At 36.4% G+C, this 18,864-nt stretch overlaps 1 protein-coding gene across 1 annotated transcript in view; it reads right to left on the bottom strand.

The window, feature by feature from the left end:
- The window catches only part of KIF15 (kinesin family member 15), a 37,007-nt gene extending 19,814 nt beyond the window's left edge, over positions 1-17,193 (bottom strand). Inside the window, exons 1-17 of the mRNA XM_063304032.1 lie at positions 17,164-17,193; positions 16,643-16,826; positions 15,596-15,672; positions 14,543-14,580; positions 13,970-14,067; positions 13,049-13,228; positions 11,412-11,621; positions 11,204-11,329; positions 9,862-9,984; positions 8,615-8,735; positions 5,743-5,834; positions 5,265-5,480; positions 4,499-4,670; positions 3,150-3,291; positions 2,086-2,227; positions 847-1,044; positions 128-235 (exon numbers count right to left, since the gene is read on the bottom strand). Coding sequence (XP_063160102.1) covers positions 128-235; positions 847-1,044; positions 2,086-2,227; positions 3,150-3,291; positions 4,499-4,670; positions 5,265-5,480; positions 5,743-5,834; positions 8,615-8,735; positions 9,862-9,984; positions 11,204-11,329; positions 11,412-11,621; positions 13,049-13,228; positions 13,970-14,067; positions 14,543-14,580; positions 15,596-15,672; positions 16,643-16,826; positions 17,164-17,183 — 2,247 coding nt within the window. The 5' untranslated portion in view covers positions 17,184-17,193. The remainder of the gene's footprint in view (positions 1-127; positions 236-846; positions 1,045-2,085; positions 2,228-3,149; positions 3,292-4,498; positions 4,671-5,264; positions 5,481-5,742; positions 5,835-8,614; positions 8,736-9,861; positions 9,985-11,203; positions 11,330-11,411; positions 11,622-13,048; positions 13,229-13,969; positions 14,068-14,542; positions 14,581-15,595; positions 15,673-16,642; positions 16,827-17,163) is intronic.
- Between the last annotated feature and the right edge of the window lie 1,671 nt (positions 17,194-18,864).

The following is an 18,864-nucleotide window of genomic DNA, read 5'->3' on the forward strand; positions in this document are numbered from 1 at the left end:
AAGCATACAGGAAAAAAAATCCCAAACTCCATTTTCAATTGAGGATTAATCAAAAACATGACATGTTCTGTACAACAGAATAATTTAAAGTAGCTTTCATTTCTTCAGTCAAAGAAGAATCTCTTACCTCTTGCATTTGGGAAGAATGGTGTTCCAACTTGCTAATATGCTGCTGAAGCTTTATAGTTTTACCTTCTTCTGCATCTAGTTTGATCTGAAGATTGCTTAATTGTTCCTGCAGTAAAGGAAAAAAAATTTTTTTTAATGTCCCTTGTATATTTTAGTACAACCTTCAGAGGAAATATTTGATTTCTGTCTTAATATACTGTAGACATCTCCAACAAACTAGATACAGCTACTTATTTTAGAAGTATAAATATACAGTTTATATTTCCCATGTGCCACTGAAAGCTTCTCAGAATTTCAGTGAACTGTAATTGAGATAAAGAATTGTTTCTAAGCAAATCACTAGTACTGCCAATCCAACAGATTTGGAACTTGCTATAAAATCTTGGCCAGAATTCATGTTGAGAGACATATACATATATTATATTGTATAATATAATGGTGCTATAAAATAAAGAGATAAAGTCCAGGAATATACCTGGAAATATACAGAATTTTGCCTAGGGTGAAAAATCTTATAGTCTCAGACAGCTCTCATTGGAACTTTGGAGATATACGCATAAATTTACTTCAGAATAGTCTACTGTTAGTCTACTGATCTAACTCCATTCACATTTCCAAGTTCTAGTCAATAATGGCTACTTGAATTCTGCCTTTCAGTATTCTGCTTATTATACAGTATTTTTTTTTTTAAATATGCACTTTGAGTTGAAGCGTTACCTGCACCATTCCCAGCTCGTCTGCAATAGCCTCATATGCTTGCTCATTCATCTCAGGAGGGATGGGTTCATTAAAAATATCATCCACTGGCTGTTCTGAACTCTGCATATCAGCAGATTCTTGCCTCCACATTTCAGGAGTTAATCTTGGCACCAGTCGAGATCTCAGCTGATAAGCTTTCGTAGGTGTAGTCATGTTCTACAACAGAGGTTTAAGATTTTTTTTTAACGTAAGATATTTACTTAGGCAAATTACAGCAATATGACCAGCATTAACAGCAGATTTGGATCTTGAATTTTTTTCCCCCATAAATATTAGTAAATGAAAGTTCTCCTTATCTATTACTTGCTCTTGTCAGAAGTATTTCTGGAAAATCACTAATAGATTTTCCTGAGCTTTGGCATAGCCTAATATTTCACATAGTGTAAGCACTCTAAAGTCACATGATTTTCTCTTTAGTTTCTTGTCTTCCTTCTTTGGAGGACTCTGGTTTTTAATTTTAGCTATGTTTCTTCTGAAGCTCTTTCTTGTAACTTTTCTTCAGAACTGATCTGTTACAGGAATTCAATCAATACCATTGAAAACAGCTACTCAAGTTGTGACCTGGATATCCACAGGACCATCTTTTCCCACTGGCTTCTGCTCATCCCATAAGATTGGGAAGGACAGACTCTCTCCACATCCCTGCTCTTAGGGACTGTCACCTTCAGGGCACAAGAAAGTAAACCTTCTCAGTTGCAGCTTCCTGCTCTGGAACAGTTACCTCCTGAGATCAGATTGACTCCCACCCCCGTTCAGCTTTAGGGCAGCTATCATAACCTGGCTCTTAAAGAGAGCCTTGGGAATAAAGCTGCTATGAGCAAAGAGCCCTCATTGTGGGTTATTTTGATGTTTTACTATTTCTCTGGTGACAATTTTTTTGCAATTGCAATTGCAATTGTAAATTGTTACATTATTTATTTTGATTTTTTAACCCCCTTACTGTACAAAGGGAATGTAAGCCATTCAGAGTCCTTTTGGATTGGAACAGCATACTGTATAAACCCAAGTAAATAAATCATTCTATTAACTAGAAGAAATATGGCATATTATTATTATAAAGAATAACTTTCAGTCCATGAAATCCCCAACACTGATACTAATTTTAAAAATGCAAATTATTGTACACCATTATTTATGTCATTCATATCCCTTTTAATTCTGGTGTCTAGATGAACTTTTATCATTGTAGTTCCATACCTTTAAAGTTTCGCTGTGGATTTTATTAAGATGAGACACTTCCTGGCGTTTACAAGCTTTAGTTGCTTCTAAAATCTTTTCAAGATGCTGATTTGCCTTCTGTAGAGACTGAAGTTCTGATTCTAATTCCATCTGCTTTTTTCTGTTTAGAGAAAAAGAGTTTAAAAATAACAGTTGAAGCACTAAATTAAGTTGCACATAAAAGCAGTTTCACAATGAAAAGGACAATTATTAAATAAGGATGTCCATGAAACAGGAAATGTGTTTTGTTTCAAGTCCTGAACAAAAGAATCTCACTTGAAACATTCTGTAGGAACAGTAAAAATGGCTGTTTTCCATCAGAAAGCTTCAAATGATTTTTTTGGAGATTGAAACAAGCCTCTAAAAATGCAGAATTTATTTCAAACTTGAAGCACTTAAAATGCCCCATTTCAAGGTTGTTTTCTGTGTTTACCACTTGGAAGTTGCCACTTGAAATGGCCACATTTGGTTCCAAGGTTGAAACAAAACAACATGTTTATTTTGACCTTAAAAACAAAATTTTAAAAAACCCCTGCGTTTTGTTTCATGCCCAGAAAATTTTAAATGGCCATTTTGCATTTCTTCTACTCAGATGAAGGGAGATATCTCAAAATAGGCTAAACTTCTCACCTATTTGTTAAACCCAGGATTTGAAGTTTTGGAAGTAACTGAGGTCAGTCAACTGGAATTGGGGTAGAGAAAGAAGGCACTACTGTTTTTAAAATATTGCCTAGGATTGTTTGGTGTTTGTGAACTTTCATTATTAGATATTTGCTTATTTGTACTTGGGAACTTGTTTGTTAATTTGCACTGGAAATTTCTTGTGTCACAATATGAACAAAATTCCTACCCAAGTTACAAACAAAAAAATGTTTGGCTTTTCACACAGCATTTTTCTTCAGTCTTTTCAGTTACTATATTTTCATTTTATAGATCTAAGTAATAACACACAGCAAAGTTTTCTGAACCAGAGTTTTAAGAAACAGTAATGTGTAGAGAAGGGATTTTGTAGAAGAATGTTAGGATACATCCATTCATCTTACTTCGTTAGCTCCTTGAATTCTTCATGTTCTTGAGTAGAACTTGCCAGCTCACTCTGGGTACGCAGCAAGCGTTCCTTCAGCCTTTCAACAGATCCTGCGGAACTGCTATCTGCTGCCAAGGTGGCAGAACACACCTGCTGACCTGTTGGGGATTTTTTTCTTTTAAAGTTACTAAGTTCCCGTTCCTTAGCTGGCTTTTCTCACTAGCTGATTTAAAACACTGACCAATTAAACCTAAAATGTGCTCAGTATACATTAGGACTGTGCAAATCCTTCAGTGAGGCACTCTGAACGCTCCATGGCCTTCCTGAGGAATTTGGTCCATGCCTTGAAGGATCTACATAGTCCTAATATATACTTACACTTTTTAATTTTAACCTAGTTTTCTAATATATGCTTACACTTTTTAATTTTAACCTAGTTTTCTCAGATATATGAACTGGAAAATATGGCTTGGTACATCACTTGTACTCAGACTGTAAATGGGGCAGGCATGGTTGATTGTTCCTATCCAAACACATATTCTTTACATAGAAACTAGACTTACAAACCAATACCTCTTATATTTATGCACTTTTCCCATATTTTCAGAAGCTACTTCATATATTTCTTTGAAATAAAAAGGCATTCCATGTATTTGCTCATCTGAGGTGATCAATCATTATAATCACTGTTCATCGTAAACACCTTCACATTTAATTTTCCAATTTTGAGGCCACCTGACTCCACAATGGGACTGGGCAGCTTACAATGAAGTAAAATTCAAAATAGCATATACCAAAGGAAAAAAGAGCCAGTTTGGTGTAGTGGTTAAGGCACCAAGCTAGAAACTGGGAGACTGTGAGCTCTAGTCCCTCCTTAGGCACAAAGCCAGCTGGGGTGACTTTGGGGCAGCCACTCTCTCTCAGCCCTGGGAAGGAGGCAATTGCAAACTACTTCTGAAACCTTGCCAAGAAAACTGCAGGGACTAGTCCATGTTGCTAGGAGAAAAAAGAAAAGAAAAGAAAAGATGGTGCGGTAGACTGGAAGACCAATCCATAACAGAAAACCGAAAAACATCTAAACGAAAAACCCCAAAGGAGCTTGACCAACCATCCTGTCCCAAGGTTTTCAACAATTTACTAACCATGTTTATCAGTATTTGATTCATTTAATTTAGAAAAAAACATAACACTCCAAAGAAATTGGGTAAAACTGGCAAGCTTGAAAATGCTATGCCCCCAAAAATAGTGAAGGATTGCTTTGAAGGGAAAATAATGTCATGAATAAAGCAGCATTATTTGATTAAGGTGTAGTTGTTTTCAGAATAAGGGTTAAGTGTGTGAAGAAATTGAATTTATTTTCCATACCTTTTTTATTGCATTCTCTATTTGAAATTTCTAGGAAAATATTTTCCAACTCTGCCATGGTTTGAGCATCCATTTCTTGGGTTATTTTCACTGTCTGTAGTGAACGAAGTTGTTTATTTTCCTCTCGGAGGATATGATTCTCCATGGCATATTTTGATACTCGTGGATGCTGCTCTACCTATTCATAATTGTTTAAATTGATGCTATAAATTAGTACCAAACTTAAAAACAAAATTTATATTACTGCTTATGTTTATTTAAAAACCTGCTACTACACATACAGAATTGGATCCAAACAGTTATACTCATAATAGACAGCTATAGTCAGTGGAAATTAAATTAATTGCAACTAACTTAAGTTTCACTGATTTCTACGGGAGTTCTCTGTGTGATTTTCCAATTGTGTAGAAAAGAGGGATAATGTGCAAATAAAACTTTCTTAAGGCTCACCTGGCTAGTGCTTAATCATGCTTTAACTTTATCCTGTAGGTGAAATAGTTTACCACAGCTTTCCCACCTAAATTTTAAAAATGATAGCAATACACACATTTCTAACCCAACACTAACCAAATCAAACTAAGAAAGGACAGATCTAATATAAATGACTAACCCTAAGCTAACCTCCATGCAGAGGGCAGGATATGAGCTATTTGCAGCTTGAGCAGGGAAAGGCAGTTAGCTGTTGGTATATTCTTTGGAGGTGTATGGCTTGCCATATCTAAAGCATAATGGATAAACTCCAAAAGCTAGACATTCAACAAAAGACATCTACCTGTTCTCTGAGAATCTTTAATTCTTCGTTCAATTCTCTGAAAAAATCTTCTTGATCTTTAGGCAAAAAACTTCCATGAGCTTGTTTATGTATTTTTTCCAGGCGAGTTATATGATCCTCTCTGAATTTAATTATCATTTTATTGGACTGAATGAATTTTTCCTTTTTCATACACAGATCTTCCAGTTGTGTAACCTTTTCTAATAGCACCTTAAAGTAAATATAGATTGTTTAGCAAAAAACGATAACGATATGAGTCCTACATAATATTTTAGAAATGATCAAATGAAATTATTAAAAAAGGCAAGAACACATTGTTAATATTCTTTTTATATTCACTCTCTTTATTCTCAGTAAAGGAATACCATGTTAAAATTTAGTCTTTCACAAGTGGAAGAAAATTGATATGTGATAGCATAAAGACATTAGTTCTTTGATCTTCTTAAACACTATTTCTAAAATCAGTACTTACCTTTTTTTCACTTTCACATTTTTCCAAGAAGAGCATAGCTTCAAAGAAATGATTCATATAATCTGTATTTCCCACATTATGTACGATGGTAGCTTAAAGATAATGTACAATGATATAAATATTAGAATAAATAAAATCAGAAAATTACCTGTTTTACTTGGTATATTTAATGTTTTCATATGCTGTAACAAAATGCACTTTGCTTAACAATGATAATCAAAATATTAAAATAGATTAAATTATATTCAGAATGAAGAAGAGTTTGATCTCTTTTCTAAAAATAAATGTTATATTGCCAAGATATAACAACTCATTAACACTTTAATTATGCATTAAATACTGCACAATTGTAAATATGATTACTCAGTAATCAGATTTATTAGATTAAATTAGTTTATCCATTTAAATTGGTAGAGAATTAGGTGCATGTAAAACCAGTAAAATAAATGGGCTTAATTAGAAATGCTTACTTCTGCACAGGCTTGGTCATTACTTATTGTAATCATATGTATATTTAGATGGAAGTAAATTCTATTGCATAAACTGGGTGGATGAAGTTCATTAATTAATTAAAGTTCATTAGTTTTAGTATCTACTTAAATCAATGATGCCAAGTCAGAATGTCATCTTGCCTGTTAGAAACAATAACTGTGCAACCAACTGAACCTGGATTAATCCATTTTGAGTAGCTTTCAAGTATATAATTGTATATGTGCATATCACGCATAATTTGTGTGCCTACGGAATTTTACCCATAAGTTTTTAATATTGTCTAATTGCGAGAGGCATTCTCTACCTGGCTCATACTAAGGTCGTTAGCCACATGTCATGGGCACATAGACCAGCACTTTTCTGGAATGGAGGAGGTGAACTGAGAAGTATTAAAATAGGGATAGTTGAAAACTACCAGAGAAGGGGTTGCTGTTTGTGAGAGCATCAAAATTGTGAGGTGGAGAAAAAATAAAAATAAAAAAACAATGAAAAGCAAAAGTCACAAAGCCCATAGAAAAATCCCTTAAGAATGGTGATGGCTGCTGGGGCCAAAGAAGAAACTTGCTGGAAAGTAGCTGTGTGGGATCCTTGGGGGCCAGGACAAAAAGCACTCATCCAGCTAATTCCCACAGAGGCCACTGGGAGAAGGGTGGAGCCTAAGAGAGAAGAATGGCATGGCATCAACAGCACAAGACAAGCTACTGCTGTGCTCATAATGTGTAACTTTAGACCCAGGTGCTTGAAGGAAAAAGCAAGAGACTCTGGGGAAAGAGGGGAGGGGAGAGAGAAAGAAGAGATATAGTAAAAATAATTAAAGTTTAACTATAAAGGAGTAAAAGTCAAGAAAGTGTTAAAAGAGATAGATAATCGGAGAAGTGAGAGCAGGGGAGATGAAGTGAAAAACAGTAGGCAGAGAAAGATGTTAAGTGTAAATAAAGTTTCAAGGTCAAAAACTGGAGACTAAAGGAAATTGAATTGAAATAAGATAGAAAAGGAACAAACTCTTACAAATGTACAGGGAGGTTTAAAAGAGACACAAGTAAGACATCACAGTCTGTATTATGTGAGCACCCAGTAATATTTTGAATATAATTGTGTAATAAAGCACTTTTTGTAATAAAAGCCTGTTCTCCTGTCAGGTCACCATCATTAATTACAAAAGCAATAAGAAAAGTAATCTACAGCAAAAGGTATATACACAACATACACCCAGTACCAGTACCAGCCTTATACAAGTGAGGCAATTGCAAAATGTTGCAGCAGAGTAATTCTATCTGTAGTTCTAACTGTTCCTGTTTATACTCCAGGCTATTTTCATTTTTTACTGATCCTGCACAACTACTGAATTAATCATCCATACTCAGTGGGTTCTTTGGATCTATGTTTGGATCTTACAATCTTCAGAGGAAAAAAAAAACCTATTTGTTTTGGAGTTGGGAGGGGGGCGTATTTCAGCAAACCTCTGAGTTTGTCAAGCCTGCTATTACATTGCTCTAGTGTATGTAAGATACCTTTTAACTACTTAAGGAATTTATACTCAGATAACAGATGGCCAAGTTAAAATTGAAAACATTTCTTTTTAAAAGGAACAGATTACACTAAAACAAACTAGCTTTTGGAAAAACAGTACAGGTAGTCCTTGATTATTGACCACTCGTTCAGCAACCATTCAAAGTTACGATGGTGCTGAACAAGCGGTCCTTACAACCGGTCCTTGATGTTCTGGCCAGCACCACCATGGTCATGTGATCGTGATCCAGGCACTTGGCAACTGGCTTGCACTTATGGCGCTTGCAGCATCCCGCAGTCACACGATTGCCATTTGTGACCTTCTCTGCTGGCTTCCCACAGGCAACAATTGCTCCCACTCCCACTTTTTCTCCCAGGGAGTCCAGCTTCAGAGTATGAGATTCTGGGGATCTCATGCTCTGTAGTGCGCACACCCGCCTGCAGCACTCCCCGCCTGTACTCCATAGTGCCTGACTGCCTGGCTATGCTTGCACAGCGCTGCAGCAGCTACCTACGTGCCTTCCCACACCTGGCAGCAGTACCCCTGGCCCGGCTACACTGCAGCAGCCATTTACCCAATCACCAGCCTGCTTGCGGGCTGCCTGGGACTTGCAACTTCCTGCTGGCTTCCCTATTGACTTTGCTTGTTGGAAACCAGCAGGAAGTCACAAGGAAGTCCTTGCTTAATGACCCGCAATCCTCACTTAACTGTGGCAACAGGGGCTGCCGGGATTGCCGTTGCTAAGCAATGTGGCCACGTGATGTCACACTTTACGACTGCATCACTTAGCAACGGCAATCCCAGCAGTCCCTGTTGCCATTGTTAAGTGAGGACTATCTGTATACAGATAAAGATGGGGGGAAGACTTACCAGCAGAAGAAATATCATTTACACTATGCCCTGAAGTAAGCAAAGCAAGCTGCTCTTTCAATTTCCTCACTTCTGATTGCAGTTGTTTTACATTCCCTTGAGTATCTTCATTTACCACAGCCTTGAGCGGAAATTTTAAGGTAATGAAACAAATACAAACACAAAATTCATAATCACACAGAAAATCCTACTATACAATTCAATCTATGGTGCTCACTCTTAAAAGCCATGCTATAATGAGAAAATAATTTTAAAAAATAAGATTATTATTTTGCTAGTAACTAATCATTTAGCCCAGAAATTTTAAAAAGTGGAATTGTAGTGTTCCCTTGTTAAGCTTATCTTTCAGAAAAATAAACTGAGCAAAGAGCATACAGCAAAGTTTTTAAACCTGAAGGCTCAGAATCAAAATGGACTTTGGAACTGTTTTCTCCTTTTTTCTGGACATTACCTCTACTTACCTCTATTCTTACATCATCTTACATTTCTTCCTCATCTGTTTAATATTTGAACATTATGCTCTTTGCTGCCACAACCCTAACTTTCTATGTTCTAAAGCATTTAAACCACAGTAGATACCCACAAATGTTTATAAATGGATGCATACATTTGGCTTGTATTATGTAAGTTATCCATATTATGCACAATTTTCTGCCTTTCGGTTTTTTTTCTAGTTCATTAGCTCTTAACAGATTGAACTAAACCTTTAATGCAAATATTTTCAACTTATTATCTTATACAAAAATGTTAGCATGTCTTCAGTCTGATCACAGGAAACTGCAATTTAGAAGCTACTTCAATATCATCCAGCAGCTGAAATGGCTAATATTTTTTTGGAGTCCAAAATCCTCAGCAAGATTTTAAATTTAATAGATAATATATATTTATCACAAATATAAATACACATTTAGTTATAGAGCTTAACAATGTGAGATCTAGTTCCACGTATCATTTTAGGAGCTACATAAACATGGTAGAATTCTTACTAGTTTAAGGGCTTGAATTACACTCCAGGCATCTTAGAGTTTGTAATTTCATTACTTCTTTCTTTGAATCTATTCAGTTCATGGCAAGGAAGTTAAGCTATAGCCGAAATCTAGTATTAGAACAATTAAAAGAAATCTGCATCTGGTAATGAAAAACTTTAAAACGTCTAATATCCAGGTAGCAACTCCCTAATAACACAAAACAACTTGCCTAGTATTATATAGCCATTTGTGAGCTGACAACATATCCCAATGCTATACCTTATTTTTTATCAGTTTTGCCCTCTGAGCAAAGTTAAGAGTAGACAAGGTTTCACCAAAACATCTGGCTCCTGGATGAACATTTGCTATGATGCATGTTTTCGCATTACCTCCAAGTGAATCCTGTTTAAAGACATGAAGACTCCATTGAGAGATTTAAAAAATAACTTTTAATATACTATCTTGCAATATTGTTTTTAGTAAACAACAAAAACACTGGAAAACTATTTTGTGTGAATCTTGTGAATGGAACAGAGTTTCTTAAATAGCATAGATGTTTCAGAGCAATGAGGGAATCTTGTCTTGGAAGTGAGAAGAATAAAGAGCGCTGTTGAAAAATGAATTGTGGAAATGATTGTGGAAAGCATGAGAATGCTTCTGAGGATTAACTGCTTCTGTGGGGCTGCTTGCCTACTGCAAGTTAATAACTTTACAACACTAAACTGGATTTCTTTCTTTGCTTTTCTTCCCTGTTCAATTATCACTTTTTGTAGGAGTATGCAAACTATTTTGTCTTGAACTGTTTCAAGTGCAAATTTCAGGAAACCAACTCCCACCTGTCATTCTAAGCATTTTGAAAGTGTCCTCTGCCTGAAACAGTATTTCAAGCTTCAAACACTTCAGGAATGCTAAAAGTGGGACATTTCATGAAACAGTTATATGGGAAACATTTTGCATACCCCCAGTTCCCCTCACCTCTATCTAGTTATATCCCCACTTTCTCTTTCTTTCCAGTCCCAGTGCAGCTATCCCTACAACATCACGACTTCTTTGCTGGATATGCTGGAAGGAAGTAGGAGAATGCGTGTGTGTTCATGTGTTTTTTCTGTAGATGAATAGTTTCTGTATTAAAAAAAAATGGTATGTATAGATTAGGAATCAGTTTTTTTAATGGGTTGTTTCACAGGCAATTTTAATAATTATGCATTTAATTATTAACAAAAAATTTTTTAAAATGTCCTGCTTCAAGTTCAAATGCCAGCTTTGAATGTGAAATAGATGTTTTCTGGTATAGAACAGGCTGTTTCAAGTATTTCGGAAGTGTTTTTAACTCAAGACAAAGTGTTTTGTTCTCAAAATAGAGTGGTTTCAAGTTGGAAGCACTTCCAAAATGCTCACAACAGCCCATTTTGCATTCGAAACAGCTGCCTTGCACTCAAAACAGTGCATTTAGACTCACAAAAGGATGTTTCACATCAGAAAGATTAGAATATGAAAATTTTGCATATCCTTATTGTTGAAAAATTATAATTTTCCAAAAGTCGTTAGCACAAACAGACTTGAATACAAAATCAAACACCTTTCCAGAACCATTGTCTAAAATGTTACCAGTTTCCATTACCCGCAGCAGAAATGTGAGCCTGGAGTCCCTGTAGCAGATATGTCTCTGTTTTCCATTGCCCACATCAACAAGTGCAGTGATCACCTGGCCCAGGCAACTTAAAGATCGATTTATGTTCCCTGCCTCCTATACAGTGCAAGGAAATAAAAGTGAATGGATATGCATCATCGTTGCTTTTAACAGACTTTTTATCATTTTTGCTACTGACCTTTAACCTAACACCCTCAGTATGAGTATCTTTTTGTCTTTCAGATCCAGCCAAATCTACCAAATTGAGTTGAGAGGATCGAATGTTCATAACTTCATTGTTCTTCTCCATTGATTCTACTGTAATAGTGAAGACCGCATGTGACCTTGAGGATTCTCTGTTCATTGAGGTAGCTGCTACACGACGATTTCTCCAGCCCATTGTTAATACCTAGACAAGAGGAAGGCACAAATAATATTTGCAACTTGTTTCAGAACACTACAATATGGTTACTACTATTCATTAGTTATTTATTATCGAAACAGAAACCGCTTGTTCTTCAGCCAGAAAGTCTCACAGAGCAGTTTATAGTCCCTGAGGCCCACAACCCAAAAGATAAGACAATTTTCCTTCAGCGTAGGATGTAATAATGAAAGGAAGAGGATTCAGATAGCAATTAACAAAGTTGGAGGTTCACATAATGGTAGCTGTGATAGAAACAGTCAGCTCAGGATGCCTAATACTAAGCTCCAAAGGGCCGGTGCCACAGCAGAAAAGGCCCTCTTCCCGGGTCCCACCAGATGGCACTCTCTTTCGCAGAGGGACCTGGAGCATGCCTCTTCTGCCAGATCTGACAGGTAGACACCACTAAGGAGAGATGGTCCTCTAAGTAACATGGTCCCAAGCCACGAAAGGTTTTAAAGGTAATCACCAGCAACTTGAAGCATACCAGTAGCCAGTGCAGCTTACGGAGCAGAGGTGTCACATTTACAAAATGACTGGCACCCATAACTGCCCGCACTGCTGCATTTTGCACCAGCTGAAGCTTCCAAGTACTTTTCAAGGGCAGCCCCATATAGAGTGCATTACAGTAAGCCAACTGGGAGGTGACTAAGGCATGAGTGGCTGTAAGCAGGGCTCCCGGTCCAGAAACGGGTACAACTGGTGCACAACACAAAGCTTTGTAGACTTCACTGAATTGGGCTTGACTCCTACTGAGCGCATGGACAAATACTCTGTAAAACATGTATTAAAGTATGCTCTACAACCATGTCCCCATATTACTCAGAACATGACTTCTATTTAATCTATTTTGGTTTAATATATGCACATGGCTTTCCCCCACTTCCAGAAGTAAATTAGAGTAAATTGCAGCAATAGAGACAACTTACTAACATTTGATTTGAGAAGCATAAAAACATTAGGTTACATCTAGACCTTGGACAATTAGGTTATAGCTAACTTAAGCTTCACTGATTTTTATGGAGCTACTATAAATAAGATTGGCTAACAAAGGGTCCAATTGCAAAATTTTCCATGTGCATACAACATGGGTTGTAGGCTTCACAAAATGCTGTGCTCAAAAGCCCCCATAAGTTTTATGTGACTTTTGATATGTGACTACACATCTACTGCTAAAAGGAGTTTGTAGTCCACACATACAAGGGAGATTTACAGTTTTTTTCCCCAGGATGTATATAATGCAACATAGGGGGAGCTAAAAGAAAAGATATATATATATAGTAAGCTTCCTGAGCAAAAAACACCCAAGTCCTTTGTAAGCAAATTCTTTCAATCATACCATTACTATGTCAATTAGTTATCTCTTGATTATTGTTAAGAAGATGTCTACCTCTACCCATCACAACAGATCATACCTGAAATGCTTCAGCAGCTGAAGTCAACACTTTCTCTACTGCACCAACCACAAATACCCCTTTTGTGATATGCTCTCTGAGGAAAAGTCCAGATGAAGCAGAATCCAATAAATCAAATATTTGCTCATTGTAGATTTCAATAAATGAACACTTACAGAGAAAACTCTTTCCAGCACCAACCTAGAACAGAAGAACATTTCTGTTAGAGCAAATGCTTTTTAAATATAGTTTGGTTTCTAATAATACTTATAATCCTGGAAAAGGTCTATCTATGTGATCACGAACAGTTACAATCAATGATATGTGTCTTGACTTCTTAGGACTGAGACTACTGAAGGATCTAGGCCTGTACTTTAGCCCCAGGGCTGCCACCACCACCAAGGAGTGTCACTGTGCAGGGCAGCCAAAAGGGCAAAGAGGGGGAGATAGGTGGGTTGGGGAACTGAAGAGGCAGCAGTCCCTTACCTTACCGAAGCTCAGGGCTGGGAGGGACCAAGCCAGGAATGGCTTGGATTGGGGTGGATCCTCGCCTAACAGCCAGTGAGATTCAGTTAATGACGACAGTGAGGACTGCCACAATTGCCATTGCTAAGTGATGCAGTAACATGATGTCATACTTTACAACTGCATTGCTTAGCAGCGGAAATTCCAGACCCAATTACTGTCGTAATTTGAGGACTACCTGTAGTAAATGCTGCCAGGATAACATTCTTTAGTGTTCAGTTGGAAACCGAAACAGAGAAATGTACACTATAAACCCTGACACTAAATGCAGCAATGGCAACAGAAAGTAAGATTCTAAAATATGTAGTCAAACTACAATTGCCCAAATAATGAAGTTTTTTAAGTACTAGGACATGTTTATTAGTTAAACTGAACCACCCAAACTAATGAATTAACTTCATTATTTTAAAAAGTTACCTTTTCTTTTTCACATTCAATTAGGAAAAAAAGATACTCAAAGCTTCGTGGTATAACTCCTCTCAGATTATGAGTAAAATTATCAGATTCTGGAGGTCCTAAAAAGAGAATTGCCCTGATAAAAATCTGAAAAAGGTTTCTAAAGTTTACAAAGGAAATAGATTACTGTTTTTTTTTTATTCTGAAGTAAAAATTTCCTTAATAGATAAACAGTACTGTTAAAATACATACAAGATTACTTTCTCCTTTCACTACTAATTTTCAAAAACAGTGCTCTGGTAATCTTATTTATTTATCAAATTTTGCCACTGCCCATCTTCCCCATTCTTTTACTTTCCCATTGGTGAAGGAAGATATTAAATCCAGAACAATATTTGGTACAGATGATCAGAATATACACTTGGTTCATTATACCATATTTGACACAGTTCACAAACTCCTTTTAATAGACTAGTCCTAAAACTAGTATATTGAACCAATGAAAATTGGTCATGTAGTTAGCACATAAATATATAGAACAAGTACATAACCTGTATCTCACACTGGAGCACAAATCAATGATTACATACTTACCCATCATAGTAAAGGTTTTCCCTGAACCAGTCTGCCCACTAAAAAAAAAAAGGTAGATACAGAAAAATGTTCCTTAGTAAACAGCAATTATCATTTCTATATAAGAAAAATTCTATATAATGTCAATGATTAGGTCTCTAATATTCCCAATAACATTTTCTTGGCAGATTTTGTCATTGCATATGAGTTGGGGGGTTGAGAAGTTCAGCAAATAAATAAATAAATAAATAAAGATCACAAAATTAGTATTGTTAATTACATTTTTACTAGAAATGTGCAAAATATTCTGTACACTGAACAGACAGTTCTGGGTGGAAAATGCCTAGACTGAAACATGTTCCTGGAACATGTATGTGTGATCCAGACATGGATCCAGAACAACATGCATGTTCCAGGCAAAGATGTCCCAAAATGGGTAAAGGGAATGGTCATTGGAGGAGGTGGCAAGTGGTAGTGGTTAAACAGAGCTAAGAGAAATGAAAACATGGGGAAAGTGGGGGAGGGCCAGTTGATTGGTTGACATGTCCCACATGAATTCAAGTGCAGGGGCAATGGTAACATGTGGTGTGGGATAAAGAAAAGAAAGAAGCGGAAACATCAGAGGGCAGAGACACAGGTCATGCAGTAGATGAGAAAGACAGGTGAGGCATACCAGCCTTGTCCTACTTGCTCCACAGGATTCTCCAAATTGTCTCAGCCAAAGCCCCAGATAACCAGGTTTTCTGGATTTTGGTTCAGCTGGATGATTCTGCCCAGAATTGAAGCTGAACTTAATCTGTGTATTCCACTCACAGAACAAAACCCATTTTCCATTTCTATTTTATATTCTAGGTTTTCCTGTATAGAATTTTTTTTAGTTTATCTCATGAATTTTGTAATGTCATATATTATGAAGTATATTGGTTTTAAAAAAATATTTATGTTTCATGATCTCAAGTTTTTACTTTTAATATTTTTATATTTGTTTTGGACTTTCATGAATTGCCAGAGTCTGGCTTTGCCAGGAGTACATGCTACACAGATGTGATAAAAGAAATGACGTTGAAAGCTTACTAAGCAAAAATAGTTCCATTGTAGCCATTCATGCATGATTCTACTATATTTTTCGCCACACTTGAGAACACTGATTCCTGGACAGAAAAGATCAGAATCCGTTAGCATTTATACTGATGAAAATAATTACCTCATAAATTCATAAACATAATGCACACAGAACTCTATTTGTTGAACAGTATACCGTATATCTGTATATCTATCTATCTCAAGAGCCAATGTGGTATGGTGGATAAGGTGCTGGACTATGAGCAGGGAGACCCAGGTTCTAGTCCTTCCTTAGGCATGGAAACCAACTGGGGGACTTTGGCCAGACACTGTCTCTCACAGCTCTAGAAGGGAACGTCAAAAGTTTTTTATCTATAAGGCCACACTGGAGCAGCATGACAGATTTTAGTCCATAACCTCCAACAAAGAGGCCTTCATTCTGCCGTGGATTGATTCAAGCTGCTACTATGTATTATGAAATTAAGTTTTTTTCCCGTTCAATATGAGCAATGCTGCTGACATCACAGAATTGGCATTATACTCAAAATAGTGAAGTCAGTGAGACTTGCATTCAGTTAGTAACTTGCAAGAAATAGGCTAGAGTTATTATGAGAATGAGCCTAATGAATATAACTAACACAAAAACAGAATTGGTTAAATGTGACGTAAATTTTAATATTATAGACTAGTCCTATCAACCTGTTTTTCAACCTTCAGATGACACTCCTTCTTCCTTGCTTTAATATTTTTCCTGTCCTTCCTTTGCCTCTCATTTGTTAAGACTGGTTGGTTATAGCTGGTTCATCTAACGCTAATTTCTTTCTCACCTTTGTCTTTCTATTTGTTTATTGCTGGAAAAAAACTACAAGCTTTTGTTTGTTTGTTTTTAAGCAAGCAGAATATAGGAAACCAGGTGACTAGAAATGCTCAGCAACAAATGATATCAGCAGCCTGCTTAAATAATTCAACTCTATTTTGGTCACTCATTACTCCTTCACTGGGCAAGAGTTCTTCTGGCATAATCTCCCATAATTATACATTTGAACTCTGGTAAATTACCTGAGTAGTACTCGCATCTGCCACATCATCAAATGTGAAGATCTTAGGTTCAGGCTTTGAGTGCAAAAGGATACTGTTTGATGAAAGAACGGATAAACACAAGCCATTATCTCTATCAGCAACCGTAGTTCCTTCTGAAGGAGGACGCACTCTTACATAAACCTTGATAGCATCACCATCAGCACTAAAGAAAGAAACATTTACATGAGTATATTAATTAATCAATCACATGTTAGTAAAAACTTACCAAGTTATTTTGACCTATTGGTATACAACTACAACTAAACTATTATAACAGTGTGTTATAACAAACATACTGTTAAAACACATATGAAAAATGATATGCTAATATCCTATATTTGAGATTGTTATAATCAAGCATTACCACGGTGGGAAAGAGTGATCTAACTTTCCTGGAAACTGATAGGCAGAATGCCTATATCTTACAGTCTTAAATGGCCTGTCAGTCTCTGATCTGGTACCAAAGTCAGTAGCATTTATATATAAGAAGGAATTCTTACCTAGTGGGTGATGTCACCATGTCCTGTGATTCACCTAAAAACAAAAGTGAGAAACGTAATAATACATAAAAGCAAGCAAGAAAAAAGGCTACCATCTAAAAGAATTATAGCCAGCTGCTAATGCTGATGGCAGGTACTATTGGCCTAGCAAAATTTGATGTCCACATTCTGGAAAACTGGAAGGCAAACCTATCATAAAATATATGCTATCATGTCTTTGATTGACTATCCTCCATTTGGGGTGGCAACCCTTATTGACTTTCTGCAAACAGATATGCATATAAATGTGCTGTTAAATGATTATTGAAAAGATGCAACTTACATGTTAGTTTTTAGCAAAAAAAACAAACAGCCTACAACATTAATAAGTAGTTGATTCATTATGGTATGGGGTTTGTGGACAATCACCCATTTTGCTGTGCAAGAAGTGATGTCAAAAGGAAAAATGGAAGGAAGAACGTGAAAATTAGTTTATAAGTAATAAATAATATTCATGTAGGAAAATAAACTATGAAAGATTTTATTTAAACAAAATTTAAGCAGCTGTATCCCACTGAGCTGAATCAGATGTACTTCCTATAAAGCATGCTTAGAATTTCTGCTGCACTTTTATTCAATAGATATGATATATTGCAAGCCTGGACATCAACTTATGTTTTAATTGCATCAGCATCCATAATGCAATAACTACTTATGAGCAAAAGATAAGCATTTGTTCTTCTAGCATAAAGACCAAACTATAGCCCATGGAATTGAATGTTTGTGGGGGAGGGGGGGAGGTCAAGGGACTAATCATACTTCATTACCAAGCTTTATTTATTTCCCTCCTAGGGCATTATGACCTTGATGTGTCAGGAGAATGGGGAAGCTTTTTTTATATCTGTCTGTCTGTCTGTAGTTTTGCTTACTGCTTTTATTTTGTTAATTGTTAGCCCCCCAGAGACATGTATTTGAGATGGGCCACCATCCAGATGTAATACACAAACAAACAAACAAACAAAGCTGTAATACCACGGGAGCAACACCAACAGTTATGCAAGTATTTAGTAGAATCACCTTTGCCCAAAGTTTGAAAGGGGAGAAGGTAAGAGTAATCTACAATACAACAGGGCAAGAGCAGATGGGGCTCTGCATGTGTGAGAAACATAGAAGGAACTCCAAAATAAAACTAAAAAAAAAAAAAAAAAGGCAAACCACTTCTGCACTGTTGCCAAGAAAATTGATATAGCTCTAACATTTAGAAAATTTTGAGTGCTAGATGATGAGATTTCCAAGTAAGAAGGCATTTCTCTTGTTACTGGGGAAGAGTGTGAATGTTGCAAGGAAGTCTGGATATTGATAGTACCAGAATTGATAGAGAAGTTCCTGCTTTTACAAGGACACAAAGAATCAGAACACAGAGCAAAGGAGGCACGAACAAAAGGAAACCTGAAATTATCGAGGTAGAAATTAATACAGGTAGACCTCATTTAGCGACCGCCTTGTTTAGTAACCGTTCACAGTTATGACAGTGATGAAAAAGTAACTTTATGACAATCCTCACATTTACAACATTCACAGATCTGTAAAGCAAAGGAAAGCTGAAGTAAGATCATGAACACAGTTGCAGTTTCACTTAGCAACTACTTTGCTTAACAACTGGATTGCTGGTCCAGTTGTGACTGCTAAATGAGGACTCCCTGTACAACATATTTGTGCTAA

This window comes from Candoia aspera, chromosome 4, assembly GCF_035149785.1.
Source record: "Candoia aspera isolate rCanAsp1 chromosome 4, rCanAsp1.hap2, whole genome shotgun sequence".
NCBI lineage: Eukaryota > Metazoa > Chordata > Lepidosauria > Squamata > Boidae > Candoia > Candoia aspera.